This window comes from Dermochelys coriacea, chromosome 18, assembly GCF_009764565.3.
Source record: "Dermochelys coriacea isolate rDerCor1 chromosome 18, rDerCor1.pri.v4, whole genome shotgun sequence".
NCBI lineage: Eukaryota > Metazoa > Chordata > Testudines > Dermochelyidae > Dermochelys > Dermochelys coriacea.
In genome coordinates, this window is record NC_050085.1 from 16,023,379 (window position 1) to 16,043,438 (window position 20,060).

At 44.8% G+C, this 20,060-nt stretch overlaps 1 protein-coding gene across 8 annotated transcripts in view; it reads right to left on the bottom strand.

The window, feature by feature from the left end:
* DVL1 (dishevelled segment polarity protein 1) overlaps positions 1 to 20,060 on the bottom strand; it is a 173,950-nt gene that overhangs the window by 19,444 nt on the left and 134,446 nt on the right. For all 8 annotated transcript variants that reach the window (XR_006276425.1, XM_038376945.2, XM_043500183.1 and 5 more), the window contains 6 exons: positions 12,036 to 12,174; positions 3,484 to 3,577; positions 2,324 to 2,393; positions 1,320 to 1,459; positions 861 to 937; positions 424 to 491 (listed from right to left, as the gene is read on the bottom strand). Coding sequence is in view for 7 of the 8 variants with exons in the window: in XM_038376945.2 (XP_038232873.1) it covers positions 424 to 491; positions 861 to 937; positions 1,320 to 1,459; positions 2,324 to 2,393; positions 3,484 to 3,577; positions 12,036 to 12,174 (588 nt within the window). In the remaining variant the exon portion in view is untranslated. The remainder of the gene's footprint in view (positions 1 to 423; positions 492 to 860; positions 938 to 1,319; positions 1,460 to 2,323; positions 2,394 to 3,483; positions 3,578 to 12,035; positions 12,175 to 20,060) is intronic.

The window sequence follows — 20,060 nt, forward strand, 5'->3', positions numbered from 1 at the left end:
GGGGTCATTGTCATTCACATGCACAGGGCTAAGAGGATCACTAGTGTGGGGGACCAGAAGGAATTGTCAGGAACTTTTGTCTTCATCCAGGACACTAAGCAGGGACAGTTGGGTTAGATTTGGAGGGCTACATCCAAGATGATCAGTTTCCTGTGATTGTGGCAGGAGTCTTCTCATATTATACTGTGAAACCTGACCCAGAGTGCAGACCCAAAGCTAACTGAATCCAAGAAAGAATGAAGCCCTGTGCCCCCCACCCCCAACTTAGAACTAGATATTCTGATCTGTTTGCAAAGGGTTGTGAAAAAAAAAAACCTTCCTAAGATAACAGGGTAGCTGGAAATGCCTTGACCCTTGAGGTCTTTGTGTCATGCATTTTGAAAACCTTGCAACTTAGCACTGCTATACTGGCTGCTCACTTACCCCTGGGGATAGTAAAATAACTCCTAGGTGTGGGATCCCAGCACTTGGCCACCGTTAGGCTGATAGGTCTGAAAATAAAGAAAATAAATATGGATGACTCAGTTACCTTTCCCTGTAGAACCGGGAGAACAATATTCTATCATGGTGAACTGATTTGTTCCTCCCCAAGGATGGCCAGATAGAACAATCACATTTTGAGGAGGTTTTTGCCCTAGGAACCCCATAGGGAATGAATCAGCAAGACAGCTACCAGTCTGTGTTGGTTTTAGCTGGTATACTAGCAGCCAGGGGCTAACCTATTCCAAGTGGTTCAGATAATCAGGATAAGCATCCATACTCTCAGTCCTTATCCAGATTGAACTGCTGAACTTCTTGAGCTTTGCCCAGTCCTAAATTTCGGGAGATGGGGGAAAACAGGGATCTGGTGACACACTCACCCAGGCTTGGAGACTATTTCCCGTAAAACCCGCACTGCGTCATCATTGCTCATGTTCTCAAAGTTGACCTCGTTCACCTGGAACATGCCACAAAAAGACAATGATGGTCAGAGGTTGTCACTAAAGGGAAAAGGCCATTTTATAGGCCAGTGTTAGCCTGTCCCATGCCAATGAACAGGGCATTGTCAAGCACTATGAGTGAAGCCCCATCTTAAATTCGTCTTAACTGTTTTCATTTGGTGGAAAAACTGAAGAAACAGCCAGCCAGCAGGGGGTGCTCAAGTTAAATGGCAAATATTTGGAGACTTATGTAGTAAGTAGGCCTTGTGCAAGCTAAAACTTCTTTGCACAAGAGTGAATTTCGCTCACAGGTTCTGGAACCAGGGAAGCTGGTGGAAAGGCCAAGCTGAAACCAGTAATATTTTAGCAAGTGGCATAATTTTGGGGACATGGACCAACCTGTAGAAGCATGTCTCCTGGTTCAATTCGGCCATCTGCTGCCACGGCTCCTCCTTTCATGATAGAGCCAATGTAAATGCCACCATCTCCTCGGTCGTTGCTCTGTCCTACAATGCTGATCCCCAGAAAATTATACTTTTCTAGATAGGCAGAGGGGGGAGAAAAAGCAAGCAAGGTGATTGGAAGGCCACTGAAAGCTGGCCGAGTAATATTCTATGGCCTTAAGAGAGACAGGTGTCTTCCAGATTTCTCACTACCACCACATTATCAACAGAAGCATTGTAGACATTCAGACCAAGAGGCTAAGCTGAGCTGGTTGTATGTACCTGGCATATTAATCCAAGCAGGGAGAGGATGTTGATCTTGGATTATTTTTTTCATATGACTTGTTGAAAATGTGCACATTTTAAAGAAAATAAGCAAGAGGAACTGTACTGAAAAGACCTGTCTGCACCTAGAAATAAAACACTTAACAGCATCAGGTCCTGTTTGTTTTTCCATACATCAGTGGGGCAGCAGGAATTCAGGGCTGGTGAAGGGGGTTGAATTGACAGCCCGGAAAGTGTCTATCTATCCAAACAATGGGGACAACATGGGTGGCAGCAACATAAGCCTCCATCACCAAGCTACCTTCCTCCTTACCCCACTTATAGGGGTGAGAGGAGAATTTTATCTCCAATGACCAGTCATGGCCTATCCCGCTGTATCTGCCACGAAGTTCAAAAATCCGAGACAGTTATGATGTTGGTTATGGGATATGGACACACATCCACTCTGAACTGGATTGAGACCCACATGCTTCATTTGGTGGTCTGGACAGCTGTCAAAATTTATGCCCCTTGAATCTTTTCATTGACTTCTAAAGAACTTTGAATCAGGCCCTAATTGCAGTAGCTCAGCTATTGCATCATGCTAAATCTTGACTTTAATAGCAAACAATGAACAGCACTTGACAAATAGAATTAAGAATAAAAATCAACAAGGATGCTACAACGTCATCTTACCCATATTAAGCGTGACAGTGATGATATTCAGGGACATGGTTGAATCTGTGATACTGCTGAATGAGGATGACTGGAAAAATACAATAGAGGCTTCATAAGAATCCCAGCTTTTAAATGGTTCAAAATCTATCAATGAAAATAACTAACTGGGAGCAACCAACTGATCAGATTTGGACCTTTCTTCTGTATGGAAACCATCTAGGAACCCATCATGATTTTTTGAAATTGATTCCTTATTCATGATTCTTCAATCAAATGTATTTCACCCAATGGATTGTTTAAAAGTGCTCATAGCAATGCTCAGTATCAGGGATTCTCTATTTGAACGGTGCATGCTAAGTCATGTGGTACAGTTTCAGACCAGATGACCTAAAAAAAGTACTCCTGTTGCAAAGACGCCCATTTGCATGCAAGTCCTGGTATTCACGTGGATCAAAGCTCCTTCCCAACTATCCGTGCAAATAAAACATGACCTCACAAAAGTTTGCAGAAAGGCAAACAGAAAATGGGGAACACACAGTTGAATCAAAACAGTATCAAGGTTCAGCAAACATGTTAGAGAATAGCTCTTCTGTTAGTCCAGTTCTAGCAAGAAGAGCTTAACATATTCTGTTTCTTTAAAGCCCCAACGGATATATTTTTTCTGAGAAGTTAACAAGTGCCTGATGAAATTATAATACATCATCTGAGTCACTCTGGTGCTGCTATTTTAGCACTGTACCAGAATGGAGCAAGAGACAACCCTTGCAAGTTGCTGAGTATTTCCTAAGAGCTGAGCATCCTCTCCTATTGACCTGAACGGGAGCAGAGGATGGTGTAGGCCAAATACCCAATACTGTAGTAACCTTGCCATTGGCCCTTCCCCTTACTGAAGACAGTGTCCTGACTGAGGATGTCTCACAGGAGTACGTGGCAGTGAGAAGATGGGGCAAGAAGCAGAGTCACAGCATCAGAGGCAGAGGGCTGAAGAAAAACAATAAACTGTGATGATACGTCAAGATCCCTAGGTCGAGGACCTGTTCCAAAGCCCATAGGAGTGGATAGGAATCTTTCCACTAACTTCAGTAGGCTGTTGACCAGTCCCATCATCTCTTTCTAGCACACATTGCACTCATCAGAAACATGTCCCACCCCGCCGTATGCTGCAGCACCAACCTTACCCTGTCAATCTGTCGCATCCTTTGTTTTCTCCTCCTGCGTTTATGCTTCCGTATAAGCCGGGATGAAGTACTTTGCTCTGTGGAGCTACTCAGCCTGGGGAGAATTCAAAGCACAATTCAGCTGCATAAAAGTGAGGCCATTTGCAACTCTTGACTCTGCCACAAAGGGCTGATGCCTGAAGATCCAGGAGGGAGCAAGAAACGTTGGCCCCAGCAACTGGCTCACGATGCACGCCCCCACCCCGCCCATCCTTGAACTGCTGCTCACCCCAGTGTTAGATCTTGGTCTTTGCCTAGCAGCATGCACAGGGCAGTAGATTAACTGTGACAAGGAAGTTACAGGCTAAATTACAACATGGATTAATGAGAATAATTTACTATCTTCCTCCTCTCCGGGAGCAAGAGTGAATTCAGCCCCCAGCTCGGCAAACACAAATCCTTCTGATTTAACCACCCAAAGGTCACAGATACTCAGCATAGCCTAGTACTTTGCGGTGGTCCTGACCCCGTTATCCAGTGAAGAAAACTGCACACAATAAAGACAGCTGTAGGCCAAGCAATGATTTTAATCTCTGCTCTGAAAGGCTCCAGCACAGAGAACCCTAGAGAATCATGTGAGGCTACATTTTGAGAGCCCTGGAGAAAGAAAGAAAGATCTTTGTGAGCATGCTGCTATTCCCTCCATGCAACTGGAATCCCATGTGCCTAGGAACTTAATGGGGACCTCATAGCTAAGGGAATAACTCTCTCAAATATTTATGCTTGTTCCGATGGCTCCTCGGTCCATAGGATGGAAAGAGTTACATTGCCATGGAGGGATTTATTTATTTTTGTTTCTATGATTTTCAAAGGCACTATAATAGCTGAGCGTGTCACATCCATGAATGCATTTTTCTTCCAAATCCTCGGTGAGGTAGGGAAGTTGTATCATCCCCGTTTAACAGATGAGGAACTGAGAGCCAAAGAAATGAAGCGACTTGTCCAAGGTCGCACAAGCAGTCTGTGGCAGAGCCAAGAACAGAACCCGGATCTCACAAATCCCAGTCTGGTGGGTAACCACAAGAACATCCTTCCTCTCTGTTTGTTACTCTAAAATGGTTAAGATAGACTAAGATGATGCAATATCTTTAACCAGGACAACATAGTAGCTACAAAAGCAAATGGGCAGATGCAAGTCCCTGCTTCACAAATCTGAGCAAGAGGGACCCTGGACCGGTTTTTCCATGTCTACCTGTCTCTGACCTACAAGGTTCTGGCCACGTTCAAAATGCTGGAATACCACAAGAGAGGACAAACCCTGGAAATCTCATGAAGGGGCCTGTTGTCATGAGAATCCCCACATGACAGGAGTATTCAACTCGTGTATACTCTGCGTGAACACGTTGGAGTGAATATTGGGGATGGGAACCTCATGGAGCTGGAGGGTTTGGGAACCTCTCGATTCATCCTCCAAGTTCACAAAACTAACTCAAAGCTTGTTAACATCAAGCACATGCTTCCTCTCAGCCAGCAGGGCAGTTCCAGTTGGAGAGGCAACGGCCTACATTTTCAAAAGCAACTAGTGATTGCAAGTGCCTCCATTGCTGGCAAAGTCCACACACCACTAAACTCCTACCAAAGTGCTCCAAGTATGGTACAGTATGGCTTCCAGGGTGCCTAGATCTTGTTGGCTGCTCTGCATAGGGGTCAGTTTCACATAATGTCCATTTTGCCACCAATATTTTTCCCCCACTGGATTTTCACTCTTCTCCTCTTTCCTCCCAGAGTCTCTTCTTAGACTATGAACCTAACTGCATTCAAGACTGAGCTAAATTCTCCAGCCCACAACAATCAGGTGGGCTTAAAGTCCAGCAAAGTGAGTTTGCTTGAGTCCAATGAACCTGCCTGCTACTTGACGAGAGACTCCGGGGAAACTTTCTTGCTTGGACACAAGTCAAACAGCAAGATTCCTGGGAATGCTGCCGAGTGAGAGGCAAGTGCCTTTCTTAGGCTGATAAGAGTAGGGCTTCAGTAAGCAAAATAACCTTGTGCCGAGATTTCATTCTATGCAGCGAGCCCTGGGGAAGAGGTGAAGTCCAGCATGACTCATGGTGAAGCACGCACTAATTTTTCTATTGACTTTCATGCAGCTGGGTTGGGCCATGAGTGAGAAAGAATAAAAACACATGGCAATTTTTATATGGTCATCTTTTTCTGATTATAACTGTGCTTTAAATAATTCCCGGCAGCTATGCATCATGTAGTTGATTTTCAGCGGCTGTAATGATCTTCTGAAGTGTGCAGTAGTTTAGAAGGTGCTGCTCTAGACTAGTGTTTCTCAACCTTTTTCATGTCAGGGACTGACTTGCTGCCTCCCTAGACTGTGTCAGGAAGATCTCAGGGACCGGCGCCGGTCCACGGGCCAGTCGTTGAGAAATGCCACTCTAGACACCAGGGACATTGCACACTCCTAAGGAGCAGGATTCTGGCTTGCAATGGATAAACAGATCACAGGACATGTGCCATGCAGCTCACCATATCGTTTGTTTGGTTTCACAGTGCCACACCAATCAAAGGATTAATGCCACTGGCTGCTATTTCCCATTGTAAACAGCAGGCTCTAGGTTAGATATGTTGGTGAAATGCACATGCCAGGCCGTGCCTGAGATGTCCAATCAGGGAGGGACTTCTCCCAGTAGCAGAGAGTTCTTCCTTCACCTCACAGAAAAAGGATGTTTTGTCTGGACAGGAAATCCTGGGACGAATAGGCAGAAACTTAAGACACCTTCAAGATGCCCCTAGCCCAGTTTTGCCTTAAGTAGTCTTGGCAGCGACCCAGTGTTGCCTTCAACATTTCCAACACAGAAGAATCTTCCAGCACACACACTCCCTGTCAATATTCTCATTCTCATCACACACTTCCAGTCACCAAACCCCCCGAGCTGCCCACGCTGACTGGTTGTGCCAATTCCTCCCCTCCTGCTCTGAGGCACATCAACACGGTGCTGCTTAGAAACACAAAGTGTAATTATACCAGGGGTTCAATCTCATTCTCTCTGGCAGGCTGGACTAAAAATATTTGTCTGCAGTCAATCTGGCTGGGAAATGCAGCTGCTCTCTGACCTTGTGAGCACTTAAAAGTGACGTTTTAATCCCCCCTCAAGTCAGGGACTCAGTGTTTCAAAGCTAGCTTTGATATATACAAGGGTAAAATTAGCTCAGTTCCTAATTGCACTGACACCAATTAAAGATGTCCTGATTGTAACTAGGAGGGATAATACAGTCCATTGCTAAAATACCAGCAAGATGGATACATCTTGGACAGTGGTCTGATGCAAGGGATGGCCAAGAGAATTTGGCTAACATATTCTCACCAATCTGTAGTTCGCTTAACCTTTCCTCCTATTTTCTCTGCTCCTCCTGCAATTCTGTGCTCTGGCCAGGGCTGGAAGTGTAATGAGTCTTTAGCATGGTTTGCACTTGGGTCTTCCAGCTCAAGCTAGACTTCTACCATTAAAGCTTGGCTGGTGGCCAGTAGTAGGCTGTTATTTTCTAGTGACCCAGCCACTAGACAGAAGCCACATCAGACATGTTGCTAGCGTTACAAAAGTAGAGGTGCAAAAATACCACAAGAAAGTGAACAGATCAGAAGGAGGAAGTAGCAGAAATCTCGAGAGAAAGCCTGTTTCCCATGAGACTTAGAGGTTCTACAGGCTCAAAAAAGGTCCGAGAACTAGCACCCAAACTCTAGGTCATTATTGAACCCAAACTGTCAGATATTCTTAGAGGTTCTTCCACCAAATCACCATCTTATACGTCCTTTATTACTGATTTCTTAAAGAACCATGTACCCTACCCCTTCTGACTTACTTACCTTTCATAATTACATTGAAGGAATTCTGAAGGCGTAGAGTAAATTATACCTTCTGAATGGAGACCGTGTTAGAGCACAGCATGGTTATTAAAAGTGTAACAAATAGATTCTTACAAACTGAAGGGAAAGGGAGACAATCTGCTTAATGATTCAAAAAGATGGTTCTGTAACCCTCAGGAAATTAGAGCCAATTGGATGCTTTGAGTAAATATCTGGAAAGTGCTGGGGAGGTAGTGTCTGGTCTGGTCAGGTCAACACCACCACCCATGTGTTCTACTCTCTGGACTAGAGGAGCTGGGCACTCGGTTATTATTTATTTGTATTATGGTAGTGCCCAGGGCTCCACTGAGCTAGGCACTGTATAGACAAACAAAGAAGACAGTCCCTGTCCCAGAGAACGTACAATAGAAGAGAGAGCGACTATAGTGATGAGCCTAAATAGAGGGATTAGACAGAAAGAATAGGCAAACTGGGGAAAGATGCTTGAGGTATGTGTGAGGGTGATGGCAGTTGGAACATTTGAGCATCACCTGCAGGCTGATTCCACTGTCAACCGCACTCTGAGCATCTTCAAAAGGATACACACCTTTACCCTCCCCACGTACCTCAGCAATCCTGGATAAAAAGATACGAGTCTGCATAGGAAAAAGTGAGCCTCATTTGGGAATCTGGGTTTCATTAGGATATGCACCTCTCCAAATGCTGAACACTGTCAATCTGTAAAAATGGAACTGGATATCCCAGAGAACAGACTTTCTTGAAAGACTTTTGTTTCCAGCTGGTATCAGACTAAGAGGAGTCGTCATCTTTTGGTCTGCGGTATTTCCGGTTCTACTCTGCATCAGAAACCAGGATTGGGGGGGGGCAGGGAAATCAGACCCACAAAAGATCTCCATTCATATTTGGTTCTAAAATACAGTCCATGATTTGGGGCAGTTTTTATGCAATCCAAATTGGCTCTTTCACTCTTTGTCTTTCAAAATTCAGGACCACAACTTCAGCCTTAAGACACATTTCACTTATCTTGCTTTCTGGCATCTTTCCATCACAGAGGAAGGACTTTAAAATGGTACTTGTAATAAGTATGCGAAAGAAATGAAAGAAGAGGAAAATTATGCTGAAGAATGCTGCAAATGTGTACGCATTTAATTCAATTAATTCTTGATCCCTTCTTGTGGGAAGCTGGGCAAGGTTTTAAGCTATCTTAACAACCTTGGATGCAAGTACAAGGAAAGCAGTTAGTCTTGGCAAGACTCCTAGATGATGTGAAAGCATGTTTGTAGAAAGCAGGCTTCACAGTCTCTGCCATTTCTTTCAAAAAAATAATTAGGGAAAAATCAAAGGAATCCAACTTATTTCCTCTTGCACGTTGCCATAACATTTTAGCCATCTCTCCTTGCCAACTTTTTCAACCTGTGTCCTCAACAGAACTGCTGCTTACTCCATGTTTCATCAGTAAAGAAAATATATATTACAATTACATGTCAGTCATACTCATTTTCATTTCTGTAGCACTTTTCACGCCCTGTATTTCAAAAGTGCTTTACGAGAATTAATTACTTAATCCTTTCAAAATCCCTGGAAGGCGGGTAGGAATGATTATAGCCATTTTACAATTGGACAAAGAGAGTGACTTGCCCAGGGTCACCAGGTGTCAGTGCCATGCCAGGAAAAGAACCCAGAAGTCCTGACTCTCAGTCTCCTGCTGCAACCACTGGCCAAAACTCCTTGAGCACTCCTCAAACCCGAAAGGCTACTAAACTCTACACAGAGGTTACAAAATGAGGATCATCAATGCAATCCGGTTTCTCCAAAGAGAAGGAAAGAAGGGGGAAAAGTGGTAATGATAGACGTAGTTGCGAAAAGCGCTTCAGAAAACGTTCTTTTCATTTGGTTCTTTTATGCAGTAGACTACAGCACATCTGAAGTCAGTGCAGTTGGAATTCTCGCCACGCATGATTTTGACCACATTAGAGCTAAGAGTTCTTATTAATAATAATTATAGGCTGCTGCCAGAAACCTAGCTTCCTAACAGCCTTTCATTTTCCAACTATTTATGGTCTTAGGGGAAGGAAGAGACTTTAGAAAAGTACCTTCGTATTGAAAGGATTACTCCCCAGCAGCTCTGTACTCAATAGATCACCCATTACCTGCAAACACCACTAAGTTTACGCTGTTTAATGACTTGTGTACTATACCCCATTCTATCACATTGCTTTAAAGTCATTTTTTAAAGAGAACAAATGTTTTTTTGTATCTTTTTCCCACCTCCCATTTGAAAAACACAAAAATGAATCAGAAGATCAAAGTCTGAAACTCCCTGAACCATAAGAGAGTGAAATTGCTACTGTCTGTAGAGAACCTGAGACAGAAATATGCCAGCACTATAAAAAAAAAAAAAAAAAGATGGCTCCTACCATATAAGGCACAGATGAGAAATGAATCTTGGAGTAACAGGATTCTGGTTAAGAAAAGAAACCTAGAAGATGGTGTCAAATTGGGGAACTGTACTGCCTTGAAATAGCCACTCACTGAAATAAAGTCACCCTCACTAAAACACATCACGGCTTTCACTGGATTGGAAATTAACCAACTCTGCTGCACCACTCCAAGTTAAAAATCAATCAAATACTCACAGAGAAGTACAACAGAAAGTTCACATCCTCCTCACTGTTACCACCATAAAATCCTTTTCATTTGGATTCTTCTCTCCGTGTGGTCTCCCCCTCCACCTGCTCATTCCCCACTCTCAACTCGGCCTCCAACACTAGAGTTTATCAATGCCATTAAACAAACTTACCCCCTTTAACCCTTTCCCCAGGCCCCCATCCCCAACAGCTCCAGAGCGTGTTTGGTTTTCTATCGGGCTGTATTTGCCCGTGAAGAAAATTCTCCCCCCACCAGCGGAATCTCTCATCCGCTTATGAACATCGTCTTTGTTATAGAACAACATACCTTGGAGCATTCCATTATGCTGCTCTTCCTGACGAGCTAGCCTGGCAGCTGCTTTGTATGCCAAGAACTTCTGCCCTCACCTAGAAAGGAAAGGGCCCTTGGCAGCAGCTTCTAAGAATTTCGCTCTCATCTTGGGTCAGGTGTAGAGAGTTTTCTTTATTAAAATATATGACAGGATTTAGCTGGGTCTAGCATGCTGTGCTTCAGTGGCCACCCTGACTGTGCTAATCCTGCCCCACTGCATATCTTGCTGCCATGGAAATAATTCATTTATTTACAAGAAACAAAATGAGTTGCAAGGCTCTCCTGGAAACCCTAAAGGTTTTAGGAAAGCTTAGAATGGATGCAGGTTAAAGGCAAAGGGCTGGATTCTGTGGATCATTTAGGCACAGGGAAGGCTGATGGGCTTACTCATCTGTGTAAAATACTTGAAGACTGGTCCCTTCATTTTCACATGTTGGCGATCCATGCCCACAGCTCACATTTACACAGGGAATTTCCATTTGCATGTGAAATTATCAGTTTTGGCTGGGCGTTTTTTACTTAGACTGTGTCTGCGAGCAAATATTTTTCAGGGCAAAGCAAAAATCAGCCAAACTGTCAACAGGTGACCTGTTTCAGAGTAGCAGCCGTGTTAGTCTGTATTCGCAAAAAGAAAAGGAGGACTTGTGGCACCTTAGAGACTAACAAATTTATTTGAGCATAAGCTTTCGTGAGCATCCGATGAAGTGAGCTGTAGCTCAAATAAATTTGTTAGTCTCTAAGGTGCCACAAGTCCTCCTTTTCTTTTTGCGAACAGGTGACCTGGTAGCCCAAATGAGCATCCATGAGCATTCTGCATACCGCACTACCCAGTGCGGCCTCCTTGCCCTTTACATGTGTCAAAATGGAGCTGAAATTAAGTGGGATTTTAAAAAATTAAAAATAACTGAGGCCCCAGTTCAGCAAGGCACTTAAGCATCTGACTAACTGCAAGCCTGCAAATAATTCCTCTGAATTTAATGGGCTATTCATGTGCTTAAAGTGAGGCATGTGCTTAAATACCTTGATGAGTTGGGCTCCTTTTTTGTTTGCTTTTCCCCTTAGAAATGACAGGAATATCAAGTTGTGTCTTTCTTGTTTTTACTAGAGGCTTCCTTGGAGTACCAGAGACCTGGAACGGGCTTTCTCAGCTCAGCCTCTCCAAAGGACATCAGTACAGCTCTAGATACAGCATTTATAGCTACTTTCATTGGGAAATCAGCAGGGGGAACAAGAAGTTGGTCTTGCAAAAACAATGGTGAGTTTTGTTTTAAATCTTGCAGCAATGGAGTGGCAAAATGGAGTGGCAAAATCAGTCACAGTCTGGCCCCTGGGTCCCTCTCCTTGCTCCTGGCAGGGGATATGATTTGCATCAGTCCTACACCTACTGCAGACCTACACCAGGTCTCTCCTCTGTACTTGCTCAGCTGCACTGGCTGGCACCGCGTGTGGGTAGGCAATGTGGAGCCCAGGCTCCACCTGTTCCCAAAAGCTGCCCGCCCCCCATCTTTGCAGAAGCTTCCCCACGGACGCTGCTTTTCCTCTCCCACACTCTGTTCCAAGCTGCAAATGGTGATGGGAGTAAGGGATGTGTCTAAGGGATGCCTTACACGCCCTTAGCTCGGTACATAGCTAGGGTCACAATCTGGCTCTACACGATTAAGAGCAACACAGTAAATCTACCTTAATTGCGCTGCGTGAATTCCCCACACCGGCTCCCTACCTGCTTGTGTTATCGTCATCATCAGAGTCAATGAAGCTGCTTGACTCCAGCTCGCTGCTCATCATGGTGGAAGAGCTGTCGTAGCCTGGCGGGTGCTCGCGGTGCCTGTCCAGCTTGGGGTGCCCATTGATCCGAGGGACTGCGGAGAGAACAGCAGGAAATCAGGCCTGAGGTGGAGAGAGGGTGAAAAACGACTGCAGTGGCATGAAGGTGTCAGGGAAGGGAGCATAAGACTGACACTAAAAACAACCAATTCCCAACAGCCTTCGGAAAGGGCCCATCTTGAAAACGGAACCACTTAGTGTTTGGATTTTAGTCAACAGCTGACAAATCCTACCCTAGCCTTCCCCCATCTACCCCTGCTCTGGCTCATTCGCAGACCAGGTTTAAGGTTCACAGGGAGAGTCGTACAGGGGTTAGGGCAGATGGGCTGCAGGTCAGGACTGAGGTGTATCACAGCAGAGCTCTGAGGGGAGCCCAGCGTTGAAAGAGCAGCAATTGCTGAAAGTCAGGAGTGAGGTTCGTTGGCAGAGCAGCACATAGCACAGGGTGCCACAAACTGGGGGTGAGACTCGTAGAGTAGCGGGGGAAAATGTGCATTGCCCCAGTATGCACAGTGCTATCAGCTTCTCTCTCAAACACAAATCCGTATGTTCCCCCACGCCCAGTCAGGTTCCCCATAACCTGGGCACTACAGCTACGTAGCAACCTCATTGTCTTGACCTTTCCATATGCATAAAATATACTGGCACATTTTCTTCTGCGAACACAGCTCTGAGTATGCAATCAGAGTGCAAGGACTTCCCTGTACATCTTCCCTACAGAAGTGTACCCCATTTATCTGAATGCACCAGTGGTTCACCTCTGGCTATAGAAACACTCAGGATATCCCTCTACAAAGCAAACTTCCTCGCTCCCTTCTCCCACTCAGTCACCTGTCACTAAAAGATCCTTGACCTAAGAGCGATACAATTTGCCAAGAAAGTTCTTGTCCTAGACGCCAGAAAGGCTGTTTCTGATAAGGAACCTGGTCAAGAAATCAACAAACTGGACTTCAAAGCAAGAATGACTTTTTAAAGCATGCTTTCTAACCCTTGGAATGCCTTTCCGGTACAAGCAGATTATACAATAGAAAAGCTTCATGCGGAAAGAATGACAGTGCCAGGAATATACAAACAAGAGGGAAATTATTATACCCAGGAAGAAATTTTCACAGCCTAAGACTTTGCATAAGTTTTGAAGTAAGATTACTTGAAAAGTACAAGCAGCAGCATGGACTAGCAGACAGACACAGGACCAGGGGTTGAGAGAGCTGGTTTCTAGTCCCAGATCTGCCACCCTTAACCTTGCTGCCTCGATTTACTCATCTGGGAAATGGGCATCTGATTACTTCCCTCCCTCCTTCCCAGGGGGTTTAACTGTAAAGCACTTTGAGATCTGCAGATGAAAGGTACTCGAGAATTGCAAAGCACTATTATTATTCTTTATAATTCAAGCACTCACGGCTATAAAGCTAGATAATCAAAGTACTGTGACAGTAACCGAGCCGATCCTTCTGTTGCACAAATTTCCAAATCCCGTTCTGTCACCGCCTTGGCCCAGTTTACATGAATTTAGCAGTGGAGAAAGGGGCTATGTTGGCAGTCCCTGAAGATCCAAATAGTCTTTGCATTGCCAGAGCAGGTGCAACCTGAAAGCAGCACTGTCAGTTTCCCCTCCTCCTGGTCAATGCGACTCAATCTTGGTTTGCAGGGAACCACGCCTAGCAGCATTCCTCCTAGTTAGCGTATGGTGCACGAGGGGACCATTCAGATGCCATGGTCCATCCAAGCCCTGACGCTCCGGTAGGATTGTGAACTAGTTCTAATAGTGGGTTTTGAGACTAGAAACTTGTCCTCTTGGAACTATGCTGAGACCACCGAGGATGCTCCTGTGTTTAAAGCCTCGGGTGGGTGATCAGTGTCCAGTTCCAGGTACTGCCTCAGTTTCCCCATGTGACCTTGGGACTGTCATCATTTAATCTCTCAGTGCTTCAACTCCCCATCTGTAACAATGGGACAATGGTACTTTGCCTTGTCTTTTTAGATTGCAAGTGCTTCAGGGCAGGGACTACCTTGTACTATGTGTTCGTACAGCTCCCAGTACAGTGGGGCCTTGGTTGGGACCTTTAGGCACTCTTTGGATTCCAGTAAACTTTTCACAAGTTGAACCAATCCGTTATTAGAATGATTCTTGCTATCTATGAAGAGAGGGGGAAATGTTAAAACACTTGACGTTCAGGCTCAATTTAACAGATACATAGGAAATGACTAAAGAACCAGAGCAGTGGCTCTCAACCTTTCCAGACTACCGTACTCCTTTCAGGAGTCTGATTGGTCTCCTCACTTAAAAACTACTTGCTTATAAAATCAGACATAAAAATACAAAAAAAGCGTCACAGCACACACAGTTACTGAAAAATTGCTCATTTTTACCATAGAATTATAAAAAAATCAGTTGGAATATAAATATTATACTTACATTTCAGTGTATAATACATAGAGCAGTCATTGTATGAAATGTTAGTTTGTACTGACTTCGCTAGTGCTTTTTATGTAGCCTGTTGTAAAACTGTGCAAATATCTAGCTGAGTTGATGTACCTCCGGAAGACATCTGTGTAGCCTGAATTGAGAACCACTGGACTAGAAAACATGGCTTATAGTGATAGACTCAAAGATCTCAGTCTATTTAGCTTAACAAAGAAAAGATTAAGGGGTGATTTGATTACAGTCTGTTAGTACCTACATGGGGAACTAATATTTAACCATAGGCTCTTCAATCTCGCAAAGAAATGCATCACATGACCCAATGGCTGGAAGTTGAAGCTAGTTAAATTCATACTGGAAAAAAAGGTGTAAATTTTTAATGGTGAGAGTAATTAGCCATTACAATACTTTACTAAGGGTTGCAGTGGATTTCTCATCACTGCAATTTTAAAATCAAGATTGGATGTTTTTCCTCAAAGACCTGCTCTAGGAATTATTTTGGGGAAGTTCTCTGGCCTGTGTTGTACAGGAAGGCAGACTAGATTATCACAATTGGAATCTAGGGATCTACGAGGTTCAATTTGAATAAACATTCAAAATGGACAGCTACTTCTCCAAATTCTATAGTCTAAAACAGGCTAGAAATTAATAATTTACATGTATATTGCACCACAGATGATTAGGTAAAAAATCCAGTGGGAATCCTCCCCAAAATAGCCTTCTAGTTCTGCATTTAAAACCAAACTCAGGGACCAGGCAACTAAGCCCATGTATCCCAGACTCAACACAGACAGAAGGAAAAATAAAAGGAAGTCAAATTTTGCCCCTCCCAGCCTGGACCACAGGAGTGTTCAGGCAAAAGCTATTCTAATGATCAAGCAGGCGGCCTGGAAACAGACACACACGTCTCTTGAATGATCACTGAGGAAGTAAAGACTAAACTGTTATTTCTTCTCATGGGGAATCGGCCAACTTTGACCTTTGTCAGCCAAGGTCAAGTAATCTGTTCTACAAACTCCCTGAAAGTTCAAACCCAGCACCTCAGCCAAGCTTTAAGAGCCAATTTTTTCTTTCACTGATGCTGTCATCCATGACAAAACAGAAGGAAAAAGGGAAAAACTTTCCCGATTCTAAAGCTGAGAAAACAGTGTTCTGTCCATCAAATTAGTAAATTTCACACAGCTACCAAACTGCCCGTTAAAACCACAGAGAATGTCCTTGGCTTGGGTTAATGACAAGCCTCCTTCCTGGGGAAATGAGCGAATTGTTTTAAATCCAGATACAGTGCAGTCTAGTGGATAGAGCACATGCCTGGAAACCCTAGTAGCCTGGGTTCTGTTCCCAGCATCAGCGTTGCTTCATCTCTCTGTGCTTCGGTTTCCCCCAATCTGTAAACTGGAGAATGATACAATCACTAGCTCCTGCTGGGAGGGTTTTGAGGTTTAATAAACACCTCAAAGTGTCCCATAAAGTCTTGGAGACCTTCAGATGGGAGGCTCTATAGAACTGCGAAGTTACGTTGTATCGCTGAGGCTGAGCGACGTAAATTATACCAACATCAGCACTCACGCCCACAGCATTGTGTCAGCAGGAGAGCTTCTCCCGCCGACATAGCTTCTGTCATTCGCAGAGGGGGTTTTATTATGCCAACGGGAGAGCTCTCTCCTGTCAGCATAGCATGTCTTCACCACATGCACTGCAGTGGCGCAGCTGCATTGGTACAGCTGCACCGCTGCAGCACTTGGGTGTATACGTGGCCCAAGAAATACTCAAATCTCATTGACAGTCAGTGCAATTTGCGTGGCTAACTTCCCGTAGGCGCCTTTGAAAAAATTCCATCTTAAATCACCCAAAACGTGGGCGACTTCCTAACCAGGAACCTTTTTTTCTTCCCTTGTGCAAGGGCAAAAGGTAGACTCCTGCCCACACCTGTTCAGGTCCAGGAAGGAATGTTTTCATTACTGGTCCGGAGGGTGGGATAAAACAAAACAAAACAGAAAAACACAAAGGCTTCACTGCTGAAAGAAGCCTATTCTGTTGAGGGAGATTTAAAGTAATTGCCAGGCAATTGGAGTCACCATCAGAGCTCCCCGCTTCTAGTGACTTAGTAAGACAAGAGATGGGAAGTGAACCGGAGAGCTGAAGAACACAGAAGCTCTTTAATCTGTTTACAAGAGAACAAAGCCATGCATGAAGCTTTAACTGCTGGGGCTCTCCTCCCGTTTCCTGACATTCCTTTCCACACCCAGATGTTTCTTGCCCCTCAATCAAAGATCCATCCTAGGTGCCCATTCCCTCGCCACATTCTGCAGGTGCTCTTCCCCCAACCTGTCTCACTCTTAGCTAAGCCTCCTAAGTTCTGCTTTGGATAACAATAAGGAGCACTTTTCATCCAAAGGCTCTCACAGCTCTTTACAACAGAGAGCATAAGGAACTTCATTCTGCAAAGCCCAATCCAGCAAAGCATTTGAACACATGATTAACTTAACTTTAATCATGTGCTCAGATCCTAGGGGAGTCAATGGAGCTTAAACTTTAAGCACGTGTGCAAGGTCTGTGCTAAATCGGGGTCCACATCTTCAAAGGCAGTTGGGCGCCTAACTTCCATTGGATGGGATTTTCAAAGGAGCCAAAGGGAGTTAGGCACATAAATTCCAATGGAATTTTAGGAGACTAAACACCTTTCAGGATCAGGGCCTAAGTGACCTGGCCAAGGGCAAACAGCGAGTCTTTGTTCCTCTTTGGTGTTGGCTTCGTAGCTGGATTCAATGCGCATCTGGTTAAAAAGCTGAGCCTGACACTACCATACAGCTGAGGAGCTGTGCAGATGAATTTATAAGGTAAACGGATTAGCTTTACAACTTTGCTGTCTCAAGGCAGCATTTCCAATCAGGCAGGTCACAGGCAGCACCTCACTAAAGCAAGGTGCGTCTATTGACAACAAACATCTGTCACAACGTGAGAGCTGAAGTTGAGGGGAAGAGGAAAAGGGTTTAGGAAGAGACGGTTGGACCCAATTTTTACTGTGCTGATCACTGCTGGTGTGGAATACCTGTTGACTTTCCTTTTAATTGGACTGCATTTTTAAATTTTAGAGAGGGGGGGAAAAATCCTTGTTTTGGGTTATAAGACCACATGAAATAAATACATACCCTGCCAGGTAAGAGGGCAGGAACTGTCCATCAGATTCAGAAATATTTAATAATTTCTTGCACTAATAATAGTAACTTCTTACACTTCCATCACACCTTCTGTTTGAACACTTTGCTACGCTTGACCAACAATGAGGTTGAAATGTTCAGAACCGCTGTGATGAACATTTGTTGTTTGTCTTGCTGTAGTACTGAGAATTCACAGGATGGCATCAGGGTCCTGATGTTCTGTACAAACACAGAGAACTGGCCCCTGCCTTGTGCAAGGGATCTCATTAGGGTTGGGAAGGATAGAAAAATCTACCGCAGCCTTGGGGTTCAACAGCCATTATAGTAGCCAATACCCCTCTCACCTCCACCCCCATATGCTTGGGGTTAGGCCAGGAATTCACAAAGATCTCCTTGCACTGAACTCTCCAGTCCTTGTTGTTATGCAGAGTCCCGGGGACGAGGTGAAGGAAAAATAATGAAAACGAATAGCAACAGTGATTGCGATAACAGAACCTGAACACATCCAGCAGCTAGAGGGGAGGTGGTCACAATGCCAGCAGATATTTGCAAATCAGCCTGTAGCTGGGTCTTCAGCAAACACCACAGATAAACACTAGGATTAAAGAAACCCATCTACCATAATCCATCATTCTGGGTCAGTTGAATCTCCGTGCTGTGTTTCTGTCTGAACTGGCTGCTAAGGATTCTCCTTTCCCATTCAGAGGGGGGCTCCTGGATTTGCCAAATAAACACCGGGTTTCCAGTTTATTTTGTCAGCTGTGCGGGATGGGGCACCCTTATTGTGCAAACCAAAATACAGGAACACATGGCAGCATTCGGAGTGAAAGAACAGCGTCTCCTCACACCCCCCGCCAACACGATCCCTGGGAAAGTCAGGTTAACAGGAACTGGCCAGGGGTTGCATGAAAGGCAGAGGGGTGGGTCAGAAAAGTCTTGAGAGGCCCAGTCTTATGGTTAGCCTGACAAGGAATGATAGGAAACTGGTTCTCACATTATTATTGCGGTAACTTTCTAACTAAGATGAGGACCACATTGTGCAAGGAGCTGTACACACACACACACACACACACACACACACACAGCAACTGTCCTTGACGCACATAGCTTACAATCTAAACAGACAAGTCAGACGGCAAGTGGGAGAAAGGCAGGATTATTATCCCCACATTACAGATTGGAACTGGGGCACAGAGAAGGACTTGGTCTCACAGGAATGTCTGCAGCAGAGCCAGGCATACCACCCAGATCTCTCAAGTCCCAGTCTGGTGTCTTAAATATGAAACCACCCTTCCTTCCCCCCTTCCCTGTGCATGGGTTAATGGGAATTGTTGAGTGGGATGGGAAATTCCATAAGGGAAGCAGGCCCAGAGGGAGGTTATTAAAAAACGGGTGAATGGGGAGGAGAGGGAAGCTCCTAAGTCAGGGAGAGACCCAGACCACAACCCGAGATCCAACTACATCTGGGATCCAGATCTCAATTGTGTCTTGAGCTTGTTGGTATCCCCAAGGGAGAGAGAAGGAAAAGAAGAGAGTGGGTTGAAGAAAGGAAGAGTAGGTGGGCTGGTCAGTCAGGGGCCGAGGAGACCAGGAGGGCAATGAAAGGATTTCAGGGACAGTCTCCATTTCCTGACCAGGGACAGCAACTCCCGCTGCTGACTCCAGGCCCCAGAACTACCCAAAGCCACACACGTTAGCATATGATGGAAATGCAGCCACTGGAGGTAAAACCCACTCTACTGGCAGCTCTTTGGGGCAGGGACCATCTTTTTGTCCTGTACAGCCTAATGGGGCTCTGGTCCATGACGGGGGCTCCTAGGTGCTATAATAGATGAGGAAAATAAAACTGGTCTCCCTGTTGTCTTGTCTGTGTAAACCTTGTCTGTCTTCGATCCAGTTCAGGCTTTTTCATGGTACCCATCACCTCAGACTGCAAGTTCTGTGGGGGAGAGAATGTTCCTTATTCTAGGTTTGCAAATAACTGGGGAAATTTCTGCTAGCCCTACCGCACAGTGTTTTGGCTCACCTCCACCACAGTGCTGTAGCAGTGTTTAACTGAAAACTAGCCCATCAAAAACAAAACAAAAAACCACCCTAATGCTGAGCCCTGAAATATCTCCATCCACTTCAGCAGTCTCTATCCACTTCAGCAGTGTTTTAAGGGATATAAACCTCTGAAAAATGGGGCTAAACAACAGAATGCCGAAAAATTCAAAAGATTGGAGCTTGAGCCATTAGGTGCAGAGACTGTTCTGATGTGTGTAGAGCCCCTAGCACAATGGGTCCCTGATCTCCAAGTGGGGCCCTCCCGGCACTACAGGAATAGAAAGAATCCATC